Consider the following 24,407-nt stretch of genomic DNA (forward strand, 5'->3'; position numbering starts at 1 on the left):
TCATCCAGCTTTTGCTTGAAAATTTTCAGAGGGGGAGAAGCAAAGAGCTCCAGAGTCAGCCCACTCCACCCTTGAATACCTCTAATTGTTGGGAAGTCTTTCCCATCATCTAGAAGCATAAATTTGCCTCTGCACCTTTGATCCCTTGCTCCTGATGATGCCTTAGGGCTAAGCAGAACCAATCTAATCTCCTTACTGCAGGATAGCTTTTTTGTTTTTGTTTTTGGTGAGGCAATTGGGGTTAAGTGACTTGTCCAAGGTCACACAGCTAGTAAGTGTCAAATGTCTGAGACTGGATTTGAACTCAGGTCCTCCTGAATCCAGGCCCAGTGCTCTATCCACTGTGCTACCTGGCTGCCCCCCAGGATAACTTTTTGAATATAGTGAAGACTGTATCTTTGTATCAAAAGCATCATCTCCTCCCTGAGTCTTCTCTCATTCAGGCCAAACATTCCATATTTCTTCAACCAGTCCTCAGGCAACATAGACTCAAGGCTCTTCACCACTGAGGGGCAGGGAGTGCCCAACGCCCCTTTTCTTTGTGTTCCCAGCACTTAGCACAGTGCCTGGTACATATCAAGTGCTTAATAAATGTTTATTGATGAATTGCTATCCCTAGCACTCAACACAGTGGCAGCTAGCTGGCATGGTCCTGCCTCAGACAGGTACTAGCTGTGTGACCTTGGGCAAGTTACTTTACCTCAAGTCTCAGTTTCCTTTACTGTCAAATGGGACTAAATGACTACCGAATAGGGGTGTAGTGGAGATCAAATGAGACAGATAGCACAGTGCTTGGAAAATAGCAGGTGCTCTATAAATGCTTATTCCCTTCACTTTCCCTGGTCCTTAAAGGCTTATTGATTGACCATTCTGGTTTTTCTCCTTTGGAAGCTTATTAATGGCTTTCCCAAACTCTGGTGCCTAGAACAATCCTTTTATTTCATGGGATTCCGGACTAATAAACTCTATGCATTCTACCATATTAATTCTACTAACTCTTGCAGCACTTCAGGGAATTCAGTTAGTTCTTTCAGGAAGGTAGAACAAGATGCACTTAACTGTTAATTTGGCATTTTTGGAGGTGCGCCCTCAATTATCCTCATGTATATTATTAAATTATTTTTAATATATGCATTGCACAAAGAGCTCCGTAGACAGTTTCTGGGAAGCACAATTTGAAAGCTAAAGAGAATGTTTCAGAATCATAGAAGAAAAGCAAACATATTTAAAAAGCTAGTAAACAAAATCTCTGAGGAAAGAAAAGGCAGGTCAACAGTTTTCAAGATTGTGGAGGCCCATTACAAAATAGTTGGCAATGAATAGCATCCTTCAGACTAGAACACAATAGGATATAAAATTACAACAATTTCCTGGTAACAGTATAGGCACTGGTGGCAAAGGTATTGGATCTGGAACCAGAGGTTGTGGGTTCAAATCCCGACTCTGCATCTTACTATCAACTGAGTGCCTCAGACAAGTCATTTTACCTCACAGATTTAATTTCCCTATATATAAAATGAAAGGGCTGGCAGGAAAATAATATATGCAATGGCAACAAGGTAAATAGAAAGAGCAATAAGATTTACCTTAATACTTAGTAATTATAATGACCCATTTATTTCAAATAGAATAAAAATAAGAACAATAATGAACCTATCTCCATTCTTTCTGGCAGTGGGAGACTTTGGGTATGAAAAATGCTAGTGCTGTCAAACTTGACTGAAGTGTTGGTTGGTTTTGCTAAACCACCTTTTTTTTTTGGCTTCTCTCTCTCTCTTTTTTTTTTTTTTGGTTGTTTTTGTTACAAAGGATGAGCCACTGGGTAAGGGAAGAATACATTCAGAAAGGAAGAAGACGTGAAAACAAAAGTTGTAAATAAAAAAGTGTCTATACTTATGCATGTATTTGAATATATGTACGGATATACCTTTATGTGTATACACATACATTCACACATGTCCATCTATATCTGATCTATTTATCTAACTATGAAGGAAATATCCAAAATATCCAAAGGTACCTTTCTAGCTCTAAATTACATAATCATAGTTTGATGAGTGACCCTCTCTAGAGATCTTTAGGAAAATGAGGGATGTGATGTCTTAGCTGCCACTTTGGAGGTCTCTACGGAACCAACGGAGTCTATTCCCAAATGGGAATCTAAGAACTCAGGCAGCTAGGGAATTGCCAGAGCTTGAGTAGGATCCAACCTAGGGAATGAAAAGGATTAAGGAATCCAGTTGAATAAAGGAAATGGGTGATGAGCAGCTACTGTTAAATGTGTTGTGTTAAACAAGTAGGCTGGTTTTGACAATAATAACAAAGCCGCATTACGAGACAGTGAATTCCACCAATATTTACAGCAACAGGCAATCCCTGGGAGAACACAGGATGATAAAATGTGTCTGACAAAAACAATATAACTAAATTATCATTTATTTTCTTTTTAGGAGTTTCAGTTGTACAAACAGCATCTTCCACAGTGGACAGTGGGAACATAATATAGAAACATGAATAATTTTGAATTCAAACTTGCTGAGACAAGTTTGAAACTAGACAACATTGAGGCTATTTTAAAATCTAATTTCTTTTAAGCATTTTTTTACTTTAATAGCCCAATTCAAAATGTACAAATAACAAAATCAAAGAAAATATAGTATGTTGTTTTAGTACTAATACATACAGGAGAGACCATCACCTTTCGTTCCTTGGACAGATCTTAAAGTTGTCTTGTAAAATACCCTTTTCATACGTTGTTTTTGGTTGTTTTGTTTTGTTTTAAATGGGCATTCACTGTGTAATTCTATACCAGAGAATTAGAAAGAGTCCAGTCTCTGGGCTCTGTCTGTCTGATTTCCCTACTTCCGGATGCTTTAAGCTTTTCATGATGGAACCCACAATAGCCATGGGTGTCTGGTGCCTTAACATAGGGGATATTCCAAATCCATGGACGATCTGAAACAAAGAAGACAAACAAAATTCCATAAAATTCAACAATTCAGGGAAAAGACCACTTCAGTGTTACTGTTGTATAAGACAATATAAGCTTTGTCCCAAACAACCCCAAACATGAACCTGAGAAGAACTATCATAATCACATACAGAATTTTGGGTGAAGATCTTGTGCAAGGACATCATCAAAAGACTCACAGGCTGGGCAGTGGTCTACAACACTAGTGGGAGTTGGGGCATTCAATGATTAGATGCATCAAAATAATCACATCCCGAGCAGCTAGGTGGTACAGTGGATAAAGCACCGGCCCTGGATTCAGGAGGACCTGAGTTCAAATCTGGCCTCAGACACTTGACACTTACTACCTGTGTGACCCTGGGCATGACACTTAACCCTCACTGCCCCACAAAAACAAACAAACAAACAAAAAATAATCACATCCTTTCTCATATAAGACTCCTTTGAAATACTTGTGCTATGATTTAGAACCATCACTGACTTTTATCCTAGAAAATTATTTTTCTATGCGTAAAGTTATTTGGGTCATATTGAAAAAAAAAAAAAAGACGACACATGGAAGTGATTGTGTGCAATTTAGTACCAGAGTAAGTAGATGACAATAATAACAACAATTGCTCATATTTCTATAGAACTTTACATTACCGAATAGTAACCTCACAACGACTGAGGTAAGGTAGTCCAAGGATCAGCTTTTTTTTTTTTTTTTTTAAACAGCTAAGGAGACTGAGAGAGATGAAATGATTTGCTCAAGGTCACAAAGTGAACAAATAGCAGAGTCAGGGCTAGAACCCAGGCCTTTTCTTTCAAGCCTATTTGCTACAGTAATCACTAGACTAGAGATCAAGAGACGTTAGGTCTTAGTCTCATATCAATCACTGACCCAACTGTGGGACCTGGGGCAAGTTGATTCACTTTTCTGGGCCTCAGCTGGTTCTTATATGAAATTAAAGGAGTTAAACTAGATGATATCTAAGGTTCCTTCCAGCTCAGAGTCCTATGATTCTTCTCTTTTGTAAATTAAATTTTTTATTATTATTTTTACTAAAAAGTATTTTTTCTTCTCTCCCTTCCCTTCTCCCCACATTGGGGTAGAGGGTTAAAGTGGTGGTGCTGGGAGGGAGGGGAGTAAAGGAAAAAAGGAAAAGAAAACTTTTGTAACAAATATGTAGTCAAGAAAAACAAATTCCCATATTGGCCATGTCACAAACATATGTATCTGAATTCTATGATTCTAATCATCAAAAATTATTCCTTTGAGTAGTGTCTGCTCTAAATGAAATCCAAAGGAACAGGGAGAAGAGCAAGGAGATGCTAATTTAAATAACTGGGAAGCCCGGGCTTGGACCACGCACTCTTCCACTAGTTAGTACCTCACATATGCATTTTCCATTTCCCACTCTTTCCATTTTATCCTCCCCTCCATTATTACTCTATTATTTCTCCACCCCGGCGCATACTTGGATTTGCTTTCCAATAAATAATGGCCCGAAATGATCAAACTCAAAAAATATGTCACTTGACTAATGTTTCCATTAAATATGGCTGGACCAAAATGTGTGTGTGTGTGTTTTTTTAATGAGGTCAATACAATTTTTCAATCACTAAAAGAATTGGCATTTAATAGTTTAAATAGGGGAAAACCCCCTCGAAGCAACTGTATCTATTTCTTTTATTAGAAACAGTCCCTGCCATTTCCCCCCAAGTTTTTTTCAGACTGTCTGTTTTTTGTTATGAATCCTCACAGTGAATGTTTAAACACACACACATTTATATATTCTGATGGCCTCCCTTTAAAAAAAACAGCTGCTGATTTGTTTCTGCAAAGCCAAGACTTCTGACTTTGGATACTAGTCTCTGGCATTAAGATTTGCAAGGAAGTGCAATTTTTCTATCCTTATTAATGAGAGCCTCTAGTAAAGAATTGCTCAGATGCTCCAATGTGACATCAAGGTGACTCTGGGATTTTCAGTGCCACGCCACTGGACCACAAATGCTGGCAGGTTGTATGCTAAGCTGGAAAGGCCTTGAGAAAGAGTCTGGCTGAAGAGTATACAGTATGTCAGGCATCCAAAGACTAGACTCGCTAAATCTGGCGAGGCTCATCACCAGTTTGACTACAGGGTGATGAGATTTTTTCCGCCATAGCAACTGATATAGACTGTTTACTAAGACAGAGAGGAATTGTGACCTGAATCAGGGAAGAGACCATCCACACCAATAAGATAATGGAATCTTAAATGTATTAGGTTGTTGTTGTTTCACTTGTTTTCAGTTGTGTACAATTATTTGTGACCCCATCTGGGGCATTTTGGGGCAGATACAAGAGTGGTTGGCCATTTCCTTTTCCAGCTCATTTGACAGATGAGGAAACTGAGGCAAACAGAGTGAAGTGACTTGCCCAAGGTCACACACCCAGTAAATGTCTGAGGCCAGATTTTTTTTTTTTTTAAAGTGAGGCAACTGGGATTAAGTGACTTGCCAAGGGTCATACAGCTAGTAAGTGTCAAGTGTCTGAGGCCAGATTTGAACTCAGGTCCTCCTGACTCCAGGGCTGGTGCTCTATCCACTGCGCCACCTAGCTGCCCCCTGAGGCCAGATTTGAACTCAGGAAGATAAACCTTTCTGACTCAAGGCGTGGTACTCTATTCACTAGGTACCAAAATATTAAAGAAAAAATAAACAATCAAAAGAGGCCTATAACCTGTCTGAAACTGGAATTGTGAATTATCTCCAAGCTACTCATCTGCTCACCTTGAGTCACTTCAATTAAGGTCGCAGGCTCTTGAACAGGTCCTTTGACAAGAAACCCAGATGGGGTCATGAAGAGTCAAACACAACTTGAAAAAGGACTGAATAACAACTATTAAGACATCCTCTCCTTGCACCCTGAACTTAGTAATTGACTTTTCAATATAAGTAAAGGATTTTATCATTACCTCTGTCAGATTGCACATTGTTAGTCTAGGTGTATCTTTTAGGCCTTACTTTTAAGATCCCAATTCTTTCATTCAAGCAGCTATTCTTCCCAACTTTGTCACTCACAAAATATGATTAGCATGTTTTCCATGTCTTTATTCAAGTCAGTGATTTAAATTAAAAAAAAAAGTTAAAGGACAAGTCTTGAGATAAAAACCTAGGGGCTGTCATCTAGGTTGACCACCTATCTTTTATTAATCAAGACTCTTTGCATCTGACTTAGGAATGCAAAAGCCGGACTCCTTAGGCCTGAGCTATTAAGGAAAGTGAAAGGCAGCGCTAATATTTCTTTGAAAACTTTTTGCCATTGTGAGAAGATGGCTTTTTAACTTTTTTTTGGTAGTTGTTGGTAAAGTGGAAAATATCTAACTTAACAAAAGCTTTAAGCTGGAAGCCACTATTACTAGCCAACTCTTTCATGGCTCTTTTCTTCCCTCTCCAATGGTGCTTAAACAAAAATGATATGCTTGAGAGGCTTGGAATATGATGAAACAGACATAAGACTAAGCTCAGGAGATCTGTATTCAAATCCTACTTAATTACTTTTTATTCATGTGACCTTAGGCAAAGCACTAAACCCTTCAATTTCAGCTATTTCTTACATAAACCTGACTCATAGGTTGTCTTGAGGTAAGTAGTTTGAAATATGTAAAGGGATACAGCAGCATGAGCTACTGACAAATGAACGTAAAGTAACTGTTAACATGGTCTTTCAACAGATGGCTCTTTAAAGACTTTTCAGGGTTAATGCCAACTTGGCATTATTGTTTTTGTAGACTTTCTCAGTCTGATGGCTCACCAAAGCCTCCTTTTTCTCAACTTTTGGAGAAATGAAAGCCCAACCAACATGGAGACTTTGCAAGACTGTCTGGCCGATTGAAAGGGTGGGCTGTTGATACAATCTTGTATCCAGTGAGGAAGAAGACTGGGTAAGATGGGACCCTTTTCCAATGATAGACACAAGCCATTTATCACCACCAGAGAGGTCTCTGATTCTTTTCTGGCACTAAATTTCTACTAATTTTCTAAACTGAACATATTTTTGGACTGTAGCTGGGCATCCCATACCGTCCATTATCTGAGTGTGTTACATTTATCTCTGATGTGTTAAGATGTTCCTGATTCACAGACTCTAACTTAATCAGCTGTTTGAAGGAGACCTTGCTGTGCTTAGGGAGTACACAGGAACCTTTCTAAGAACATTATTCCCTGAAGAGAAGAATTTCCCATAAGACAGGTCCCCCAGAGGGCTGAGTGACTGAAGTACTCAAAAAACCTTATTACAAGGTGTTTTCACCTTTAAAGTAGCCCTGATACTCAAGACCTCCTGTCCTCTAGTCCTCTGCCCAGTGTCTTCTGGAATTCCTTCTAATATTTGCCTCATGGAATCCCTGGCTTCTTTCTAGCCTTAGTTCCTAGGAAAAGCCTGTCCTGAAGCCTACTCCCCACCAGGGGATCAAATGAGATAATATTTGTAAAGCACTTAGCAGAGTGCCTAGCACACAGTAGGTGCTTTAAAAATATTTATTCTATTTCATTTCATTGGTAAATGCACCTTCCTGTCTGTAACTATTTTGTGTACTTGAGGGTGAGGATGGTTTTGTCTTTATCTTTGGTGGGATACCTTACACACAGCAGAAACTTAGTGTTTGTTGAATTGAACTGTTATCTATTGGGTTTTGTTTTTATTTTTAATTATAAGAGGTGAGAGTAAAGTAGGAGTCTGGAAGGCTGATTTCTAGTTCCAGATAGAACACTGACCATATAACCAGGGTGTAAGGGGCTAAATTTCTAGCTAGTCTGTCTAAAATATCTTATGAGTGGTCGCCAATAAATTATAAGCTTTAGCAAGAGTTTAGACTTTTAAACATTTATTAAGGAGAATAAGAATTTGGTGAAGAGAGAAAGGCCTAGATTCATCTATCTATCAAAGGGAGAGCGCATTTTAGCTCCACTCTCCCTGAGAGTTCTCACAAAAGAGAATGAGCTACACCTCCTTCATCCCGCAAGCCTCCTGTCAAACTGGCAACATCCCAACCACATGCGCACACACATCTCCAAGCTAATTGGCTGGTAGCTTTGATTGACAGTACCCACGAGCAAAAGTCACTTCCTGACACCAAGGAAAGCCGCATGGCTTGCCCTCAGACACTTTCTTCTCATGGTGGAGCTTTCCTACAGTAACTCCCAGCAGGTGGAGTCATTCAATCGTTACAAGGGGTAAGTAACTTCACATCCATGCCTGTTTGTTCACATAATATAGCTAATATTTAATAGTATTTATGTAGTGCTTTAAAGTTTGAAAAGAACACTGAATACATACTCTTATAACATAACAACCCTCTTTCTTTTTTGAAGACAGAAGGTAAATGAGGCCAAGAGAAGGGAAGTGATTTGCCCAGGGTTACAGATCCAGGGAGTGTCAGAGGCAAGGTCTGAGCTCAATCCAAGTCAAACCAATGCACCATTTAGCCCCCTTTGATGGGGCTGGATCAGGGGTTAACTTGAGATCTGTGAGCTAAAAATGTGGCTGTTGTTTGCTCTTTGTTCTTGAAGAGGACCGTGACATCGGAGTTGTGTCATGACCTTGCAGTGAACTGGTTTAAGTGAGGGAGAGGGCTGTGCAAAGTCACCAGCCTCACTCTTTCCTCTACAGCCATCTAGGTCCAGGGGCAAGATATACATCAGGATGACTGGAGATGCTCCCAATGTTTGAGGCAATTGGGGTTAAGTGAATTGCACAGGGTCACACAGCTAGTAAATGTTAAGTGTCTGAGACCAGATTTGAACTCACATCTTCCTGATACTGTAACGATTGGAATAACGCCACCTGCTGGATACTAACTGTAGAAGAGTTCTGCCCATGAAGCGAAGGTCTTTGAGGGCAAGACCAGGAGTCTTGTCTTTGGTATCAGGAAGTGACGCGGACTAGTGGGAGGAGGAAGGAAGAGACTGGCGCGGAGTCTCGGGCTCTTTTTTCCTCTGGACTCTGGTGGAGAAGGGAGCTAGAAATGTGCTCTCCCTTTAATAGATAGAAATCTAGGCCTTTTTCTCTCTCTTTACCAAATTCTTATTCTCCTTAATAAATGCTTAAAAGTCTAACTCTTGCTAAAGCTTATAATTTATTGGCGACCACTCATTAGATATTTTAGACAGTTTAGCTAGAATTTTAGCCCTTAACAGATGGCTGACCACGAAGAGGCAAGCTAAACCTCAGTCTTCTGATCTGCTGGTTGGGTAAGAAAATTTCCCCTCCCTCTCCCTTTAAACTGCTAAGTACTGGTTGTACTGGCTGTGTTTTCCTTTAAATTTTTTCGAATGGACCTTTTAAACTCCCTAATTACCCTATTTTTGATTTTAGTCTGTTTAACCAGACAAATGGGAGATAAGATCATGTTTAATGCTTTGTTTTTTGTGGATTTTCTATTTTTCTTTTTATTTTTGTTAGAAGAGCCAGCAACTTACTCACACAAGGAAATATCTCTCCCTCTCCCAACCATGCTTTTTCAGAGAAACCTGAAGAGATTCCTGCAGCTTTTCCCAGTTCTAACACTAATTGTTGCTCTAATTTTGCATGCCTGGAGGCAATGACCCACCCTCTAGAAGCTTTTAATCCCCTAGCACCTGGAGGCAAAGTGGGGGAAGAGGAATCCAGGCCTGAGTTCAAAATCAAGTCTGATTCAAATTGCTCTGGTCCCTCCCCTCCTCTCCAGACCCCACCCTCTACTCCTCCTATGGCCAAGCCCATAGCTTCCCCTGCCTGGGAAGTCCAGAGATCTGGTGCGCATGCTCAACTTTTTCTAACTACATTTGCAGCTTCAGGCTCAGCCCTTCCCCAGGCTGGCTGTGCTTCTGAGACAATCTTAGAAAACTCTTTAAATTCCAGATATGCTTGTTTTGTTCATAATTTTGCTAACCTGCTTTTGTCTTTAATTAGTAATCTTATAAAGCATTTGTATGGTGAAAAGGCTGACAGACAATATAGAGGGGTTAAAGAAGAAAAACTTAAGCTGAATAAGAATGACAATCATCACCATAGTTCAAGACTCTGCTTCTTTTGCCATGGAAGGGTACATATTTTACAGAAATGTAGAAGTAAGCAGCAAGGTATTGATATGAGTATTGGGGATTTTAGATATCGGAATCAAAAGTGTTCTGAATTCACTCAGAGTAATAATGTCAGTTCAGAGGTTACATAGGATTTCTATGCTATTATATATACATTTTGAAATTAATGGTATGGGTTTATTTTCATAGAGATTTTCATGCTTTTGAGATTGTGTTTTATATTTAGTTTTTAAAACAAGGAGAATATTTGTAAAAGCTTTTTATAGTCATGTGATCAAGTTTATATTTTATAATACTCTTATTAATATTAAGTTCACATTCATTTAGACTTCCTTAGTTTGAATTTCATTGTCTTTTATTGTTCCATGTGTATTTTCTTCTATTCATTTGTCTATCTAATTTTGAAACATTGCAAGATGGTTTTGATTTTATTATACAATGTTAATTCTAGGAGTATTGTGCTCCCATATTCTGAGTTGTTTGTTTTTGTTATTTTTTCTCAACTGATTATTTGATCAAACTCTTTAAAGCATTTCCCTGGCAAATTGGTTGCCATGGCAAGTGTAAATTGATTCTAGAAGTATTATTTTTGATAAGCATATCCTCCCCCCCCCCAAAAAAAAGAGGGAACATTTGTAAAAGTTTTCTATTTTCAAAAAAAAAAAAAAGTTCTTTGAGATTCTGTTGTGCTTTAACTTGTATTTAAGTATGTTCTGATTTTTCACAAAAGTAATTGTATACTAAGTAAAAAAAAGGGTATTATTTGAAATTGTTGCATAATTATATATTATATTTTGAGTCAAGATGTATTCACATTTTTGCAATCATTTATTATCCTCAATTTTAAATCCATATGAGACTTGGATTATGGGAACTTATCATTTAAGACATTAATTGCCTTTATTCTGAGTATCAGATGCCAGTTGGCCAAGATGCCATCCAATCACAAGAGGAATACATGCAGAGCAGACACTGAACTGTCACATGAGGGGAGACATGCATGAAGTCAAGGTATGGCCGAGGGAACAGCTTTTGACAAATGTTGAGGTTGGATTCTCTTGGTTTAATATTTTATTCTCTTTTTCCCCACAATATTGTACAGATGGCTGGAAGTATTCATCCCACCCATCTCACTTCTACACCTGGCTTCTATGCTCCCTCCTATATGCCTGATGCCATGGACATCTCAATCCCATGCATCTGATTAAGTCTGACTCAGTTTCTTCCAATATGTTCGGTGGCATGGACATATATTCCATCCACCTCTTTTAAGCCTGGCATACTGTATGGGCAGTACATACTGCTCAAGTGTGGGAATGCTGATATCCCATCATTTCTCTGTTCTTTTATGGTAACCCCCATAATTATCTCAGGTGTCATGATAAATACAGTGTTGAATTTGGCCTTGACACCTGTTACCAATTATATTAGATTTTTTAATTTCTCATAATGGCATGAGGATAATTAGGCAGATGATGCAAAAAGTGATGAAACAAAGATAAAAATTATTTTTATTAATTAATATTGCAGCAATTGTCTTCTCAATTACCCTCCATAAGGGGGGACTATAGTAATATTATAATTTTAAAGAATGTTTCAATTTTTGTTTTATTATATGTTTCATGTGTAACAACTAAGATTCTGTATTCCCTTAGACATGTTTTTGAGAACTTTCATTGTTTGATTTTATTATTGACAAAGCTATTTTAAAGTTGTGTTAAGCTCAATTTTGTAGGAAATTTCCTGGCTGATTACCAGCATCCATACCTCAACCCCTGAAAAGACTTCCATTCCACGACTACACCTAGAAGACATCTGAGAAAAGACTTTCAGAGACTTTAAATGAACAGTTTTGATTTGTTGTTTTTGTTGTTTTTTTTTTCTCTTTCTGTTATAATATACACCATCTGTAACATGTATTCTCTGCAGAGGCCCTCCCTTTGCAAGACTAATGTCAAAGCGTCGGTTCATGAGGACAAAAAAAAAAAAAAATCGCCCCTCTGAACAAAACTTTCCTCTCTTCCTTTTCTATATTGTTGTTCACATATTATTAGTTATCAATAGTTATTATATTCTTTTTACTGTTCCGTCAAGGAAACATTTTGTTTCTTGAGGAACAACAGGGGGGACTGTAACGATTGGAATAACGCCACCTGCTGGATACTAACTGTAGAAGAGTTCTGCCCATGAAGCGAAGGTCTTTGAGGGCAAGACCAGGAGTCTTGTCTTTGGTATCAGGAAGTGACGCGGACTAGTGGGAGGAGGAAGGAAGAGACTGGCGCGGAGTCTCGGGCTCTTTTTTCCTCTGGACTCTGGTGGAGAAGGGAGCTAGAAATGTGCTCTCCCTTTAATAGATAGAAATCTAGGCCTTTTTCTCTCTCTTTACCAAATTCTTATTCTCCTTAATAAATGCTTAAAAGTCTAACTCTTGCTAAAGCTTATAATTTATTGGCGACCACTCATTAGATATTTTAGACAGTTTAGCTAGAATTTTAGCCCTTAACAATTCCTAGATAACCTAACAACAATAATAAAATTTGGTAATTATATTTCAATACAATTGTTTTTGTAATCCTGTTTTTGTTTTCATGCATTTAAAAATATTCTTCATATGGCTTTACCAGACTCCCAAAGGGGTCCCTGAGACAAAAAAGGTAAGGACCCATGGACTACATGATCTCTAAGGGTCTTTCCAGAGCTACCATTATATAATTCACATTCAACTAAGGCTTTTACTTATTCTTCAGAAAATGGCAAAGTCCTGTGCTTCCTTTTCAGGGCTGAATCTATCACTACTAAATTGAAAATTTCCACAATAAAAAAATGTCCTTGTGTGTAAGGTAACAAAAACAGACCGCAATCCAGCTAATGACTTGCCAGGCAGTCTTCCAAGAGTTATTGCTGCAGGAAATTTTAATACAATGCGGCCAACCCAGTAATTGGCCTCACTGAACCTACATAGACTGGTCATCAGACAATGTACCCATCACTGCGTGTGAAGCCCTTCTAACAGGACCCCAGATCCTGTGCTCTGTTGACACAGTTCTCGAGAACCCACATTTACTTTTATACCAGGGGAAGTCATCTGAGAAATTAGTGAAGATAGAACTCCTGTTCTTTATAACGCTTTGTGATTTCCAAAATGCTTTCTCCTCATGACAACCTTGCAATGTAAAAATGCAAGTATCACTGTCATTTCACAGATGAAGTACTCTCTTTTCACTACAATGCACTGTGGGAGAAGAGTGAGAGGAAGAGACCCGCATATGTATCTCCCACTCTAAGTGGATGGCATTTTTCACTGCTAGAAATAAGAGGCATAGAACTCATTTGGATGAAGGGTTACTCTGTTCTTTGTTTTGAAAATTCACTGTGAGAAGTTACAGCTTCCATGTAAATGATTAAATATCACACACAAAAAGAAAAGAATGAGAATCCCGGTGACTTATCCCCTCTCACTATCTTGTATTTAACCCTGGCTGTGGTTTCCATTTATTTTTTGTTTGTTCTGTGTATACTAATATTTGTATATTTGATCTCCTTCCCTAATAGAAAAGGTTTAAAAATTATTTAGATTTTTTTACAAGTTTATTTTATTCAGATAAGAAATTTCTGTCTTTGTATCCTGAATGTCCAGAACATCCTGGGCTCTCAGTATATACCTGGTGATTGATATCATTTAGGTTAGCTAGATGATCTCAACATCTCATTTATCTTTGGTTATGATAACACTACTCTTATATCTAGCATCCATCTTCTTTTCTCGAGTATTCAAATGGAGATGTGTACTTAGTGATTTAAAAGCTCCATCAATGATACAGGTCATGACTCGTCCAGTGCCACTCTTGCCCGTGCCACAGGAGGTTCACCCTACATGTCATTGTCTCTTTCGCCTGACGTGCAAGGGCATACTCTGGCTATCTCTCTTCCCTCATCCTTGCTATATGCTCAGCCCATTTCTGTTTCCTATCATAATTTCCTTAATGATTATCTTTTATTCCTGTTCTTTGAAGTTCTATGTTGGGATTGCTTCAGGAGCTTATGACCACCATGCGCCTGTCCAATGACCTCTGTAAGATATTCATTTTTAATTCTTTGAAAACTGTTGTATTGCACTGCCATTTAACATCCTTCATAGACAGAAATTGGTATTAAAAAGACAGGCCTTTGTTTCCATTTTAAGCTTGTAGTCAAAAGGACTTTGCAATTTCCTGAATCCACAGTTCTCCTCTTCAACTTCTACACTCAAAGCATCTACATCTTCTCTGTCCCAGATATACACACTGATGGGCAATCTCTGTAGGTCGTCTATCCAAATGCATACCTGCAGTTTAGGCAGAAGACATTCTTTATCCACTTTTTCTACTTTCCTATGTGGATATTGAGGCGAGTCTCTTTTGACTGGTTATCCATCTTTCTATAAAAGCATGTTCTGTTGATGAAACCTATACAGTGTTATCTACAACCGAGAGCAAACGGAGGATGTCACAATCTACAGAGAATTTCTCTTCACTTCTATTCTGTAATGGATCTTCCTCCTCTATCACAGTGGTAAACATTTTTGGTGAACACAAATGTCCCTGTTTTATGCCATGCCTGTTATCTATGATCAGAATCATCGAACTGGATTCTTTCTGTTGTGTCTTTCATGGAATTTTGGATGATTTTTGATGTTTATTTCCAAAAATAGGAGCCTTTTTGGATTGCATTTAAGACAGTAATTTGCTCTACTAAAACAAAAGCTAAAGGAAAATAATAAACAAATAGTAACTATAGTGGAATCTTACATCCTCAACAACATTTGGTAAATTGGTAAAGATGTGATCCACTGCTGAATGTAGCTTTGGAAAATCCATTTGGTCCTTATTGAGCATGTCTTCAATTCATTTATTGAGGATTTTCATAAAGATTTTGTACAAATGAAAGACTAGGTAAATAAGGTGGCAGTTGGTAATGATTTCTCAGTTGCCCTTTTGAAGTAGTAATGAAGTCCAAGATTTCCCCCCCTGACTTTGCTATCTTCCATCCATTCAGATACTTTGCACATTGATCCCTCAATGCCCTCACAACTGTGTCACCTGCAGTACAGATTTTCCCTATATACATTCAGTCCAATTTGGCTGCTTCTCCCATTTGTTTTCCTTTTAGTGCCAATTTTATCTCCCCTATAAGCATATCCGAGACTGTGATAATAAGAGTACAAGCATGGTACTTGCACTGTCCTTAATAGCGAAAACATTTGTTAAAGTAATCTTTGCAGATGTTTTCTCATTTTTTTCCTATTTCTTGTCCTTAAATGTCTTTGGGATGACTTCACCTAACTGAATCTCTTGCTAAGTTTTCTTTAAACTGGCTTTATTTTCTGTTGCTTCTTTCTAATTTATGATATTGCTCATAATCATTCATTATCCTTTTCCAGAAAATTTTACAAATTTATATTCTAGATGGGTATTACCGTTGGCCAACATCTCCAGCTGCTTAGCAAGTAAGTGAAATTTTTGTTAAGTTGATTTCATGGCTTTTTGGGTCTTTTTATGGCAGCAACAGGTTTATACCAGGTATACTTCTGAGAGAATTATAAGTGTTTGTGCCATCTTTTTGTCCATTTCCCATTTTCACTGTCAAATACTTAATTTTTTCCCCTTTTTGAAAAAAAACTTTTTTCTTTTTTTACTGTCAAGTACTTTAACATTTTTTTTTCTACTAAAATTTAGAAATCTCAAATAATAAGCATTTCCATATATAAAGTTGAACAGAATTTATATAGTTTGGTCCTTTTGGGTATATGATAAATTCAATGCAGAACTTTCAAAGCTTTTCATTTTGTCTTTGTTTCTTCTGGTCTTCCTTCTGTTGTTCTCTTTTTTGGTGCATTTAAAAAAATGCTTCAAAAAGCAGCTCCCTTTTCTTACCTCCCTTTTCTCTTACCCCCAAACCAAAAGGAAAGCAAAACCAAAATTATTATTATTATTTTTTAAGTGAGGCAATTGGGGTTAAGTGACTTGCCCAGGATCACACAGCTAGTAAGTGTTAAGGTGTCTGAAGCCAGATTTGAACTCAGGTACTCTTGACTCCAGGGCCGGTGCTCTATCCACTGAGCCACCTAGTTGCCCCGTACCAAAATTATTTTTAACAAAATATACACAGTAAAGCAAAACAAACCCTCAATTTTGTAAAAATATTTCTCATTCTGCACTTTGAATCCATCACCTCTCTGTCAGGATTAGTATCTTCCCATGGTTTGGTTATCTGTGTTGAACACAGTTTTTAAGTGTTTCAAAGTTATTTTCATTTACAATGTGGTGGTTATTGGTCTCTATGTTTTGCTCATATAACTCAATTCATTTATACAAGACTGCCCAGTTTTCTCTGAAATCATCCCTTTAGTCTCTTCTAACAGAGAAAATATGTTCCAATAGATTAATATACAGCTTGTAAAGGTATTCCCCAATTGATGTGACACTTCTGTACTTTCCAGTATTTTGCTATATCAAAGAGTACCTGAGTCCCTTTCCTTTTTCTAAGCTCTCCTTGGGATAACAAGTAAATACACTTCATTGACCTTTCTGGTATAGTTGCCAATTATCTTCCAGATGATTAGATCGATTTAAAGCTCTCCCAACTAGTATTAGCAGGACTGTTTTCCCCAGTTCCTCCAACTACTGTCATTTTAACTTTCCTGTCATCTTTGCAAATTTGATGGGTGTGCAAGAGAACCTCAGAGTTGTTCTAGTTTATATTTCCCTAGTAATTTGGACAATTAATTTGATATAACTGATGAAAGTTTGCCTTTCTTCCTTTAAAAATTTCTAATTCATAAGCTTTTATAATTTATCTATTGGAAAACGGCATGTTCTTATTGATTCTAATCAGTTTCATAAAGATCTCTGATATTAGACTATTATCAAATACCTTTGCTGCCAAGATTTTTTTTCCCTTGACTTAACTGTCTCCTTTCTCCTTTTATTGCTTTGTTTTGGGGTTTTTTGGGCAGGGCAATGAGGGTTAAGTGACTTGCCCAGATCACACAGCTAATAAGTATGAAGTGTCTGAGGCCAGATTTGAACTCAGATCCTCCTGAATCCAGGGCTGGTGCTTTATCCACTGTGCCACCTAGCTGCCCCCTCCTTTCTCCTTTTAGCCGAACTTTACTATCACTAAAACTTGTAAAATTTCATCAAAATTGTACATTTTTTTTCTGTGATCTTCTATCACTTGTTTGGTCATGAATTCTTCCACCATTTATAGTTGTGAAAGATATTGCCAACCTTGCTCTTCTAATTTTTCTATGATGTATGTGACCCTTTATATCTAAGAAATATATGCATTTAGACTGTGTCTTTGTATATGTTATGACATGTAGGTTCATATCTATATCTGCCAGATTGATTTTCTTTTTCTTTCTTTTTTTTTGGTGAGGCAATTGGGGTTAAGTGACTTGCCCAGGGTCACACAGCTAGTAGGTGTCAAGTGGCTGAGGCTGGATTTGAACTCAGGTCCTCCTGACTCCAGGGCTGGTGCTCTATCCACTGCGCCATCATCTCCCATCATGAGTCCTTTGGAACTATCTTGGACCATTGTATTGCTGAGAAGAGTCAAGTCTATCACGGTTGATCAACACACAATGTTGTTGATACTATGTACAATGTTCTCCTGGTTTTGCTCATCTCACTCAGCATTAGTTCATCTAAGTCCTTCCAAGTTTCTCTGAAATCCACCTGCTCATCGTTACAGCATAACTGTACTCCATTACATTCACAACTTGTTCAGCCATTCCCCAATTGATGGGCACCCTCTCAATTTCCAATTCCTTGCCACCACAAAAAGAGCAGTTATGAATATTTTTGTACATGTGGGTAGGTCCTTTTCCCTTTTTTATGCTCTTTTTGGGAAAAAGACCTAATAGTGGTATTGCTGGGTCAAAGGCTATGCACAGCTTTACAGCCTTTTGGGTACAGTTCCAAAGTGTTCTCCAGAATGGTTGGATAAAGAATAATAGTTTCTTTTTTTGTTTGTTTGTTTTTGGAGGGGCAAAAGAGGGTTAAGTGACTTGCCCACGGTCACACAGCTAGTAAGCGTCAAGTGTCTCAGGCTGGATTTGAACTCAGGTCCTCCTGAATCCAGGGCCGGTGCTTTATCCACTGCACCCAAGAACAACAAACTTTCATCACATTCATATACCATAATTTGTTCAGCAATTTCTCAATTGATGGGTATTCTCCTTAGTTTCCAGGTGGTGTTTTTTTTTTTTTTGCCACCACAAAATATTTTTGTACGTATAAGACCTTTTTCCTCTTTACTTCATCTCTCTTGGGCATATATTTGGTTGTGGTACAGATGGGTCAAAGAGCACACACACTATTTAGTAACTTTTAACATATAAATTCAAATTGATTTTGAGAATGGTTCACCAACAGTGCATCAATGTACTTACTTGTTCTCCTACAACCCCTCCAACATTTTCCATTTTTTTCCTCTTTGTCAATCAAATGGTGTACAGTAGAATCTGAGAATAGCTTCAATTTGCATTTCTCTAATTATTGGAGACTTTGGGGCATTTTAAAATATCACTATAGATAACTTAGGTTTCTTCCTGGCTTTAATAAGTACCTGAAGCATAAAAGAATTTGCTAGTGCCCCTTACTTAAATGAGTTTCTTGTATATAACAATGTTGGCTTTGGCCAACATTTGGCCCTTTTTAGCATTTTTCCCTCTTCTCTTTTATTGTTGTGTTTATCCCATTTATATTCATGGTTCTGTTAACTGTCTACTCTCCTTCATTTCACTCATTTTCATCCTTCCCCCACACATCTCCTCCTTTACAAAGAAATGGATAATGGTAGCTATGGAATGTATTCAACTCCAGTAGTGTCTATTTAATGTAATCTGCTTCTGCCCCACTGCTTCTCTTTAGTTCTCCTCACTCAGTCCCTGGTCCTGCCAAACCCCTCCCCATACCAAAAAAATCCCCCCCAAATCTTGGAATTATCTATTCTGAAGCCTTGCTGACTTTCTGTGATACAATTTATTTTGTAGTTGTTCACAAACCATTTCTCTGATAATACTTAAAAAAAAAAAAAAACTTTTGCCAGAGAATAGTCAAGTTCAATGGCTTTTAGTTTGCAGACTCTCGAAAATTGGGACACTGAAATTCTTCAGTCCTGAAGGAACCATTTCTACTTTTCACATTCTTTCAAAGATCACTGACACTGACTCAGCAATTACATCCATCAATGCCTTCAGTATCCAGGGATATACTCGTTAAGAATCCTGCCTGATGACTAGAACTTATCAAGGACAACTGGGTACTTCTATTATCTACTTCCTTATCTTGTATATCCATTCCTCATTAGTTATTTTTGTTCTATCTATTCCGACCCAAAGATCATTCTCCTTTGCAGAGAAAATGAAAGGAAAATAAAAGCTGAGTGAGTCATTTATCTTTCTCTCAGTCATTAATAATTACTGTCTCATCTATCCTGTGTAACAGTAATAAGAATAACAGCTGGCACGTATAGAGCATTTTAAAATTTAGAAACCACTTTACAAATATGATCATATTTTATCCTCACAACAACCCTGGGAGATAGGTGCTATTATTATCCCCATTTTACAGATAAGGAAACTGTGGCAAACAGAAGTTAAGTGCCTTGTGGAAAGGCTTTTTGCCAGAAAACTCATCTTATTAAATATCAGAAGCATCATACTACATAGAAACTATATGAATGTGATGACTAAGGGCGTATTATTCTCCAGAGCCAATATCATCCTCATGAACATCAGATAATAGAGAAATCTTTGAAATGTAATGATTTTGCTTCTCCTTTAAAAGTACTGACATATGGGGGCAGAGGAAAGGCAGTGACTTGCCTGCGCTCTCCCAAAGACCCTCCAAATACCTTCAAATAATGCCATAAGACAATTCCTGGAGCACCAGAACCCACAAAAGGATGGGGCGAAATAACTTTCCAGCCAAAGACAACTTAGAAGGTTGGCAGGAAAGGGCTGTTGTGAGAGTGGAGAGCAGTCCAGCACAGGCCACGTCAGCACAGCCCTAGCCCTAGCCCCAGCAAACCAGGAGCAGGCCCTGGGAGTCTCTGAATCAGCAGCGGCAGCAACTGCTTCTGGAACTCAGCCTACAGAATGTAAAGGGGTTGAACAATTGGCCAGAAGGAGATTACAAGGGTCTCTTTGCTAGCACTGTGGCAGAACTCTGTTGTTTTGCCCATACTTGGATTTAGGTCACAGTCTTGGGTGGCAGTCCCAAGTTGGGAAGGAGCACAAGCACACAAGAGCTTGTAGCAACAGTGGAACAGGACACTGTTCATAGTTCCAGGGCAGAAAAGCAAGCCTGTGGTTGCTTGCAGACCAGAGCACAGGCCAGGAGAGTAGTGAACATACCTCTCCTTAAATCACCACCTTGGAAGAACTAAAAACTTACAAATCCCTAGAGGTATCTCTGAAAACAGCTGTACAAACCCTCTGAAGCTTGGGACAGTGCTTCACCCTAGAAGTTGTACCCCACTTTAACAAAGAGTTAAAAGTCAAGAAATAGGCTGGGAAAATGAGCAAACAGAAAAAAATGATGACCCTAAAAAGTTTCTATGGTGACAAGGAAGATCAAAATACACCCTCAAAAGAAGATAACAAAATCAAAGCTCCTACATCCAAAGCTTCCAAGAAAAATATGAATTGGTCCCAGGCCATAGAACTTTCAAAAAGGACTTTGAAAATAAAGTAAGAGACGTAGAGGAAAAAATGGAAAGAGAAATGAGAGTGGTGTAAGAAAATCATGAAAATAAAGTCAAAAGCTTCGTAAAGGAGACAAAAAAAAAAAAAACTGAAGAAAATAATACCTTAAAAAACAGACTAGGTCAAATGGTAAAAGAGGCACAAAAAGCCAATGTAGAAGGAATGCCTTGAAAAGCTGAATTGGCCAAATGGGAAAGGAGGTATAAAAGCTCTCTGAAGAAAATAACTCCTTAAAGATTAAGATTGAGCAAATGGAAGCTAACGACTTTATGAGAAATCAAGAAACAATAAAACAAAATGAAAAGAATGAAAAAATAGAAGGTAATGTGAAATATCTCATTGGAAAAACAACTGACTTGGAAAATAGATTCAGGAGAGATAACCTAAAAATTATTGGACTACCTGAAAGCCATGATCAAAAAAAGAGCCTAGACATCATCTTCCAAGAAACCATCAGGGAAAATTGCCCTGATAATCTAGAACCAGTAGGTAAAATAGAAATCGAAAGAATCCACCAATTACCTCCTAAAAGAGACCCTAAAATGAAAAATCCCAGGAACATTATAGTCAAATTCCAGAGCTCTCAGGTCAAGAAAATATTGTGAGCAGCCAGAATCAAGTATCATGGAGCCACAGTCAGGATAACACAAGATTTAGCCGTTTCTACGTTAAAGGCTGGAGGGCTTGGAATATGATATTCTGAAGAGCTAAGGAACTGGGATTACAACCAAGAATCACCTACCCGGCAAAACTGAGTATAATCTTTCTGGGGAGAAAATGGGAATTCAATGAAAGAGAGGACTTTTATGCATTCTTGATGAAAAGACCTGAGCTGAATAGAAAATTTTACTTTCAAATACAAGACTCTAGAGAAGCATAAAAAGGTAAATAGGAAAAATAAATCATAAGGCATATTAAAAGGTTAAACTGTTTACATTCTTACATGGGAAGATGATACTTCTAATTCATAAGAACTTTCTCGTTATTAGGGCAGGTAGATGGAGTATATTTAGACAGAGGGCACAGGTTGAAGACAAAGGGATGATCTCTTTAAAAAATAAAATTAAGGGGTAAGAGAGGAATGCACTGGGAGAGGGAAAGAGAGAGGTGGAATGGGGCAAAGTAGCTCACATAAAACAAAGCTTATCCAGTGGAGAGGAAGATAAGGGAGGTGCTGGGGAATGAGTGAACCTTACTCTCATCAGAATTGGCTGAAAGGGGAATAACATACACACTCAATTGGTTATAGTAATCTATCTTACCCTGCAGGAAAGTAGGAGGGGAAGGGGTGAAGGGGGAGAAGGTGATAGAAAGGAGGGCAGATTGGGGGAGTGGGAATTCCAAAGCAAAACACCTTTGAGGAGGGAAAAGGTGAAAGGAGATAGAGAATAGAGCAAATGACATGGGAAGGGAGTAGGATGGAGGAAAATTCAGTGAAAAAATTTTGAAGCAAGTTTGTCTGATAAAGGCCTCATTTCTCAAACACATAGAGAACTGAATCAAATTTAGTAAAATAAGAACCATTCCCCAATTGATAAATGATCAAAAGATATGAACAGCTTTAAGATGAAATAAAGCTATCCATAGCAATATGAAAAAAATGCTCTAACTCACTATTGATTAGAAAGTTGTAAGTCAAAACAATTCTGGGACACCACCTCATACCTACTGGATTGGATAATAGGACAGCAGAGGAAAATGACAAATGTGGTAGGGGATATGGGGAAAATGAGACATTAATGCCCCATTGGTGGAGTTGTAAACTGATTCAAACATTCTGTAGAGCAATTTGGAACTATGGTCAAAGGGCTATAAAACCTTGCATACTCTTTGACCTAGTAATACCACTACTACGTCAGTATCCAAAAAGAGATAAAACCCAAAAAGTTAAAGGACCTATATGTACAAAAATATTTATGGCAGCCCTTTTCTGGTGCTTAGAATTCAAAATTGAGGAGATGCCCATCAACTGGGGAATGGTTGAACAAACTGTGGAATGAGATTATGATGGAACACTATTGTGCTGTAAGAAATGAGCAGGATGCTCTCAGAAAAACCTGGGAAGACTTACATGAGTTGATGCAAAGTGAGATGTACTGTATACAAAAGAACAGCAATACTGCAAGATGATGAGCTGTGAATGACTTGGCTATTCTCAGCAATGCAATGATCCAAGAAAACTCTGAAGGACTCATGAAAAATGCAATTTATCTCCAAAGAAAGAAGTGATGGTCTTCGAATGCAGATTGAAGGATATATTTTAAAGTTTCTTTTTCTTAAGTCTTTGTGGTCTGTTTTCTTTCACAACCTAATGTGGAAACATTTTGCATGACTACACATGTATAACTTACATTGAATTGCTTTTGGTTTTTTTTTTGTTTTTTTGGTAAGGCAATTGGGGTTAAGTGACTTGCCCAGGGTCACACAGCTAGTGTCAAGTGTCTGAGGCTGGATTTGAACTCAGGTCCTCCTGAATTCAGGGCCAGTGCTCTATCCACTGCGCCACCTAGCTGCCCCACATTGCTTTTGGTTTTAAGGAGGGGGTGGGAAGGGAGGGAGGAAGAAAATTTGGAACACAAAGTTTTAAAAATGGATGTTAAGGGGGCAGCTAAGTGGTGCAGTGAATAAAGCACTGGCTCTGGATTCAGGAGGACCTGAGTTTAGATCCAGCCTCAGACACTTGACACTTACTAGCTGTGTGACCCTGGGCAAGTCACTTAACCCTCATTGCCCCACCAAAAAACCAAAGCAAAACAAAACAAAATGGATGTTAAAATTGTTTTTTACATGTAATTGGGGAAAACAAAATTCTAAAAAAAAAGTACTGACATTTTATTTTAAGCTCATTTTCTCTTGTTTTTAAATGTTCTCCTTTCAATATAAAACAGTCATTAAAAACAAATCTTTCGGGGTAGCTAGGTGACAAAGTAGATAAAGAGCACTGGACCAGAAGTCAGGACTGGAGTTCAAATCTGGGCTCAGACACTTGACACAAGCTGTGTGACCCTGGGCAAGTCACTTAACCCCAATTGCCTCACCCCCCCCACCCCCCCCCCAAAAAAAAGGAAAAGGAAAAAGAAAAGAAACCTTTCAACTTATAAAGAAACAAAACAAAACCCAGTAAGTACTAGATTTGAAGTATCTTTGGCCAAAAAGGGGACCCAACTTTTATTACCAGTTCTCATTGTAGCTTAAAAAATCCTTTTGTTAGCTTTACCTTTCTTGTCAGCCTCAGCTTTTTAGTTTTAATATTGCTCATTTTTAGTGTCACAATTTTGTATCCATCCTATTACCTACACTTCTCTTCCAACCTGTGAACATCTTTTAAAAACCTAAGTTTGCTGATGTCTTTCCTGTGTATCCACATTGCTTTGTATAGACAACTTCCACTTTCTCTTTTCCTCAGAATAGTTCTTCTTTGTGTCGTGAGAGCTTCCCAGTTGTCTTAAATTTACTTCCTCTGTAAAAGTTTAAACTATAGGTTCTAAATTTTTCTTTGTACCCTTTGAAATATGTTCTCTAAAATCTTAGAGGTATAGCAGACCTGCCTAGCTAGTCTATGTGTCAGTCTCTCTCATCCTAAAATAAAGCATTAGTTTCCCTCCAAGTTTCCCATTGTTTTGGAGTGAGAAAGAC

The 24,407-nt window shown here is 38.1% G+C and overlaps 1 protein-coding gene across 1 annotated transcript in view; it reads right to left on the reverse strand.

Annotated features, from left to right (window-relative positions):
- Positions 1-2,420: 2,420 nt before the first annotated feature.
- Positions 2,421-24,407, reverse strand: part of TDP1 (tyrosyl-DNA phosphodiesterase 1) — a 191,989-nt gene continuing 170,002 nt past the window's right edge. The window contains 2 exon segments of the mRNA XM_043985761.1: positions 2,421-2,902; positions 2,905-2,955. Coding sequence (XP_043841696.1) covers positions 2,883-2,902; positions 2,905-2,955 — 71 coding nt within the window. The 3' untranslated portion in view covers positions 2,421-2,882.

This window comes from Dromiciops gliroides, chromosome 2 (genome assembly GCF_019393635.1).
Source record: "Dromiciops gliroides isolate mDroGli1 chromosome 2, mDroGli1.pri, whole genome shotgun sequence".
Lineage (NCBI taxonomy): Eukaryota > Metazoa > Chordata > Mammalia > Microbiotheria > Microbiotheriidae > Dromiciops > Dromiciops gliroides.